At 53.5% G+C, this 6,456-nt stretch overlaps 1 protein-coding gene across 3 annotated transcripts in view; it reads right to left on the reverse strand.

The window, feature by feature from the left end:
• DGAT2 (diacylglycerol O-acyltransferase 2) overlaps positions 1 to 3,890 on the reverse strand; it is a 37,458-nt gene extending 33,568 nt beyond the window's left edge. Inside the window, exon 1 of one of the 3 annotated variants that reach the window (XM_073216001.1) lies at positions 3,419 to 3,890. In XM_073216001.1, coding sequence (XP_073072102.1) covers positions 3,419 to 3,458 — 40 coding nt within the window. In that variant the 5' untranslated portion in view covers positions 3,459 to 3,890. The remainder of the gene's footprint in view (positions 1 to 3,418) is intronic. The other 2 variants (XM_073216000.1, XM_017672083.3) reach the window with 2 other exon arrangements.
• Between the last annotated feature and the right edge of the window lie 2,566 nt (positions 3,891 to 6,456).

The following is a 6,456-nucleotide window of genomic DNA, read 5'->3' on the forward strand; positions in this document are numbered from 1 at the left end:
CCTATCAGGGCAAGCTGGGGGAGCTTCCTCAAAAAATCTGGAAAAGGGGTGATCTGCCACCCATCATGGAGATTGGGAGCAAGCTTCATTCATTCTGGAAACCGAGCACATATAATGGCCAGAGCCCTGTGCACAGCCCTTCACCACCTCACCAGATGTCTCTCTTGGCTTAAGGAGGCAAGTCACGGACTGGGAGAGGAATCTGGGCTCTAACACTAGCTTTGTAACTCTGGACCAGTCCCTTCTCTCTGACGCCCTCAGTGTCCCATCTGTAATGTGAGGGATGGGCCAGACCCAGGGCCAGCAGGTAGCTGTGATTTTATGACTCAGGTACTTGCTGCTGAATTTGAGGGTAGCAGGATGGAGGTGGGGCAGGATTTCCACATTAGCCACTGAGTCACCCAGCCTACTAATAAAATATTACTCCTTTCCCAGCCCAGAAGAACCCTTAGTGACATAGATAACCCCAAAGTAGCCTCTCGGCAGTTGGGGAGGTGGTGTCAGGGAGAGAAGAGCATGAGAGTGCTGTTCTCACCTATGATTCAGGACTGGGTCAGGTGACTGCCCACCCTCAGTTCCAGAGTTACCCCCATGGCCCCAGCAATAACCTGGCCTCTTTGTTTCAGCCCCTACCAAGCTTTTGTTTGTGCATACCCAGTGATGGAGGGTTCCATCCTCACCCGCACAGCCTGTTGTGGTCCTCAACAGCTGTTAGAAAGGATTCTTCCATTGCACTAAAACCTGCTCCCCATAATCCCACCCCTGTTCCTGGCCTTGCCTACTCAGCTCAGAATTTTCCTGGAGTTGCCACCATCTCATGCTGGTTCCTGCACTGAACCCTGGGGGTGATATAGGCAGGGGCCAGAGGTCTCAGACCTGAAGCACCTCCCATCCAGGGGCAAAAGCCGGGATGCAGATCTGACTAACTGCAGCCTCCACCCCTGGCACAGGACAGTCCTTCAGAGATTAGAAAAACACCAACCAGACTCCTGCCTCCCTCCAGCAAACACCTACCTACCCATGCTCCCACAGCTGGCTTTCTCTTTTGGCCAAGAAACCACACACCAATGTATAAATTTCAGTCTCTCACCTATCACAGGGCTTCCCTTCACAGAATCCATGTTCTCTCCTTGAATACCTCCACTGACAAGGTATTCACCACCTTACAACAGTGGAACTTTATCTGCAGAGGCAAACCAGGCCACTAGGGAGTGTCATCAAAGACCAAGGATGTAGAAAGTCAGTCTAATAGAGATGCCTAGATAATACGAAATTTGTTCAGCACCGTCCCTTACTCCAGCCAGTCTTTCACCAAAGTAGATCCCAGAGAGCTTAAGTGACTGGCTTGCATTAGATGCCAGCTCTTGCTACATGCCATGATGGAATTTCTTTCAGCCAGTAAAAAAAAAAAAAAAAGGCGAGCTTTCAAAATCTGATAACAACATGAGGAAATGCCCCTGATAAAATATTAAGTGATTTGGTCTTGGTCAAAATCACTCACTAGAAGTCCTCCTGAATAACAAACTCTAGGTCAAAAACCTGAGCGTCGGGGTCACTGGTTCCTGGCAGCTACACCTCACAGCCTGTGGACAACCATGGCAAGGAAAGGGATCTCCAGGAAGATAGATGTCCCTATCCCACCCCTGGAGACAAGAGCATTTAAAAAACATGAACATGGCTAAGTCCCTTCCTTTCTGTTATGGACAGTGAGCAGACAGAAAAGGAGCTATGAAGGGCACAGGGAACAGAAAAGCACTCTTAAGTGAAAGAAGGGACTGTCAGAGGCTGTTGGGCTGGGTGGATGGGGCTGCCTGCCCTAAGACAGTCACAGCAACTTGGTGTCTCTCCAAGGGCAATAAGCAGCACTCCAAACACGAGGGGCAGATAATCACGGCGACAGTCACAGAAGCAACAGCGCCCATACCCAGCACAAAGCTCCAGGCCAGGTTACCTTGCCGCCCCTAGAGTATTACAAGTGATTTTGAGTAACAGAAGGAAATACTCAGGATGTAACATTAAGAGGGAGAAAACAGTGTTCAGAACTGTATCTACAGCATGCCCTCAATTTTCCTTATATAATGTATATAAAAAAATTCCAAAGAAACATTAAAATGGCAACAGGAAGCCATTTTTGGATAGTCAATTTACCAGCATTTAAAATATTTATCCTGTTTTTCTGTGTTTCCAAATTCTGATAATTAGTGTGTTTTATTTTTGTAATGAAGGTGGGTAGAGTAGGTGATTGTTAGTTATTAATACAAAACAAAACAACAAAACCTACCATAGGAGAGGCTCAGTAAGCAGAATAAAGATTTAGGAGGTGGGAGGGAGGCTTCAAACAAGACAAGACATGCAGACCAGGAGAGCTGTGATGACTTCCCAGGGTCTCCCTGACTTGTTTTTAATCCCCGGCCAAGGTATCTGTTAAGGAAACCCTGGGCACATGATGCCACTTCTCATCTCAATTTCTCCAACTACAGGTGACAGGTGTGGGGGCTGGAAGGGATGCTTTTCCTCACGTGAGAAAAGCTCTGGAGTTTGGTCTCAAAACTGTTCCCGAGTCACTGAGGGCCTCAGTTCCACACTGGTGGAAGAGGGACAGACATGGCCACACTAGAGGGTATGGTACCCAGGGTCCTCTGCCGCATCTTCTATGGGTGTCAGGCTCACGGCTGCTGCTGAGTGCGACCCCGAGCCGGGGCTGGAGGATGGGCATGGGACAGAGGACAGCATGGACACGTCTGTCCCAACCAGGCATGTTCCTCATCTGGTGGCAGTTACAGGGGATTGTAAAACCCTTCCCTCTGCGGGGTCCTGTCTTCAGAGCATGCTCCACCTGGTGAAGAGGCCTCCACCTGGTGGAGGGAACTGCTCGGACCATGCACAATGCTGACAGTTGGAGAGTTGTGGTCAAGTATCACCCTCAACCCCCACAGCACCCCCATCTCTCAGATGAGAAAAACAAGCTAAGGGAAGGTAGGTGATACAACAGAGGCTGCAAAAATTGATGAGCTCCGGAGTGGAAAATGAACTCAGACTTGACTACCAAGCCGCTGCCTGGATCAGACTAGGTAATCATTACTCTTCCCTAATCCCAGACACAGATGAGCTGGGGGAAAGAGACAAGCTTTTCAAAAAGAAAAGCATGAGGTTGGAACTCAACCTGCACAGGGGCCAGTCCTCCAGCAACGTACCTTCTAAGAATGCACTCCTGCCTGCCACAGAGCTCTTCATCGCAACCTTCCCTGAAAACCTCTAGCACCTTCAGAGCCCCAGGATGAAAGCCCGCAAGGCCCTGCAGACCCATCACGGGGACAGCTGTCTCCCGGCCCCTCACTCCAGCGCCCAGACCCCTCATGGGACAGCACGCATCCACCACAGGAGCCATCCCTCCGGGCAGCCTGGGCCCGACGCTCACCTCGCAGGACCCCGGAGTAGGCGGCTATGAGGGTCTTCATACCGAAGCCGGAGCAAGTCACCGCCCTGCGGAAAACCGCCTTACCCCGCGGCCCTGGCCCATGTCCCGGCCGCCGGGGCCAGGGCTTCGCGCCGAGCACGGGAGCCCCCGGGGCAGCGCCGACGCGGCGGTTGTTGCGGCGCTGAGAGCTGGGGGCCGAACAGCAGCTGTACACCGGAGACGGGCTGCGGCCACTGCATTCGCGGCTCGGAGCGCGGCACTTTATAACCTCACAACGGGGTGGGCCCCGACGCGAGCTGGGGCGGGGCCGGCCGTTCCGATCGCGGCCCGCCCCACTTGCTCGCGGAGGGGAGAGAGCCACGGGCTCGGCGCGGCGCGGGGATGGGGCGGCGCCGGGGTCGGGCTCTCAGCAGCCGGGGCAGCCCGCCGGGGCGGCCCGCGGGAGCGGCGGGGGGCGCGCGTCTCCGCTCCAGGTGGCGTGCTCCGGTTCCTGAGCCTCGCTCCCGCCGTGCCTCTGCCGCCTCCCCTGCCGAGATGAACGTGGGCCGCGAAAGCCAGCACGTGCGGGGCCGGCAGGGGGCGGGACGGGGGCGGGACGGGGGCGGGGTTGTTGTCTTTCAGCCGGGCCTTCCCTTGGTTACAGGAGCCAAGGGCCTGTTATTGGTTGTGGTACCAGGATTAGTCGGGTTAGAGCTGGCCTCGGGAAGCACCCAAGCTGCCTCTGCCTTCCATCGTTGTTTCTCAAGAAACCTCACGGAGCATGTACACCCTGCTGAATCCTGGGGACCCAACCCAAGCAGCCCAGGCCCGGCCCCGTGCTTCCTTTGGTGCCGGAGATAGCCACACACGGAGGCTGGCAGCAATGCTGCCGCAAGAGAGAAGCAGGAGGGCTATGGAACCAAAGAAGGGAGGCCCCTGCCTTGGGCTGGGGGGCTGGGTGCCCTTCCCAGGGCAGTTAGTGCGCAGCAGCGTGGCAATCAGATAGACTTGGAGTCCAGTTCTGGCCCTGCCTTTGTTGAACTTCAATTTCCATATCTGTAAAATGGGAATGATAATTATTATTTTGTGAGGTGCTTTGAGAATTAAATGAGATAATGAAAAAAGCTGGCATAGTACCAAGCACACAGAATGGGTTCCAAAATTATTTTCATTGCCATTGATGAGTAATTTTGCAGGACTGGCATAAAGCCTTAAACTGGGGAGGCTGAGAGGAGATGACATTGCCATTGAACCTGAGATGATGGGTATGATTCTGCCAAGCAGAGGGGAAGGAGAAGGGCATTCAGGCAGAGGCTACAGCATGGACAAAGGCCTGGGGGTGGGAAGCATGAGCACCCAGGTATGGCTGGAAGAGGATGTGGGCAGGGGAGGAGTATAATGTGAGGCTGGAAAGGTGGGCAGGGCTCAGATCTGAAGAGCCCTTTAATCTTTCCAAGAAGCTTGGGCTTCGTACTGTGGGGCATGGACCAATGGGGGGGTTTGAGCAGTAGGGCCCCTCACTTCCATTGGAGGGTTAGAGAGATCAGGTAGGTAGTGGTGTGGAGGTGGGGCTTGGAGAATGGGGCAGTAAACTCTGGTCCTAATTTGCTCCCTACACGCACATGGGAAAATCCACCAAAGGGTGCAGAGGCAAGAGCAAAGACTGAGAAAAAGTAGTTGCTTGCTTCTGGGTCCCCTCAGAGAGGCAGTCACCCCTCTTGACCCTAGCTGTTATGCCTGAGGCTACTGCTTAAGCAGCTCGGTCCAGAATGGCTTTGGAAAACCAGACCCAGAATTAGAGTAGCCCAAAGGGGGAGTCTCTTGGAAGCTTTCTGTGTCCTGGGACTGTTCTCCCCTGTACGAGGTGAGCATGGGAGGCTCACACCAGGCACCAACTTGTCCTGGCCTCCTCCCCACACATCCCAATACCCCTGCACTCCTGTCTGTAATGGCCTGCCCTGCTCCTCCTGCTGATACATGAGCAGAATGGCTATAGGACTTGGGCCACCTTTGCTTCACTGTCTCCCAGCCCATGGGTGCACTGGCCAAACCAGAGCAAGTAGAGAGGTCAGTCAAGCTGCCAAGCAGGATTTGACAAGGGTGGTTTCACCAAAGGCAGCACCCCTCCCACTCAGGCACTGGTGTTGTGTTGCCATTAGGAATTAGGGGTACACATAATAATGGAGCTGGCAGCTTTGTAGTTGGTGAGGGGTTGCACCTTGTAATTCTTGCACGACAGCAGCCTTAGCCCCTCCACTGCACAGATGGGGAGGGCAAGAGCCTGGCCTGCAAGGTGGAGAGGAGGCCTGCCTAAGACAGGCACAAAGTGAAAGGCAGAAACATGGATCAAGGATCCTGCTGCATGCTAGGCCCTGGCCTGTGCAAACTTACCCAATCCTCACAGCCACCTTGTAAGAGGTGATTATCACCCCACTTTGCAAATGAGATTCAGAGAGGTAAAGTGACGTGTCCAGAACAACACAATGAATAAGTAGTAAAGCTGGGGTTCACAATCAAGCCTTCCCGAACCTTAAGCTCATATGCTCTCCTGTCTCACAAGGCTGGGGAGAGGGACCACTCCCAACCCTGAAACTAACTGATGAGAGCAAATTCCTATCCATTGCCTCCTCTAAACTTCCCCTATAGTCCTGTGAGATTATTCTTATTTTGCAATTGGGGAAACTGAAGCTTGGGGAATAAAGAGCTTGCCACATGTCAGTGTGGGGGCTGGGCTTGAAAGACTCCTCATGCCCAAGTCTAGGGCATGTCTGAGTCAAAGTCACTCCCAGTGCTCAGCTCACTTGGAAGGTGGAAACAGAGGTTATGGCAAGGGAAAGGGAGCCTGGCATGGCCCTGTGGTCCAGAAACTCACCCATCTCCTCTTTCCCCATCTGGAAATTTGCCAGTCAGGGCTGCTTCATGGCATGGCTGTACCCCTCCTGGGACTGCTCCCCCCACCCCAACTTAAGGCCCCTGCTGACCCCCTTCTGAGTGATTTCACCACATGTACTTGGTCATCAGGGTGTCAGATGGTATACAGTCTTGGATGCCAGGATAAG

The sequence above is a fragment of the Manis javanica genome, chromosome 11 (assembly GCF_040802235.1).
Source record: "Manis javanica isolate MJ-LG chromosome 11, MJ_LKY, whole genome shotgun sequence".
NCBI classification, from domain to species: domain Eukaryota; kingdom Metazoa; phylum Chordata; class Mammalia; order Pholidota; family Manidae; genus Manis; species Manis javanica.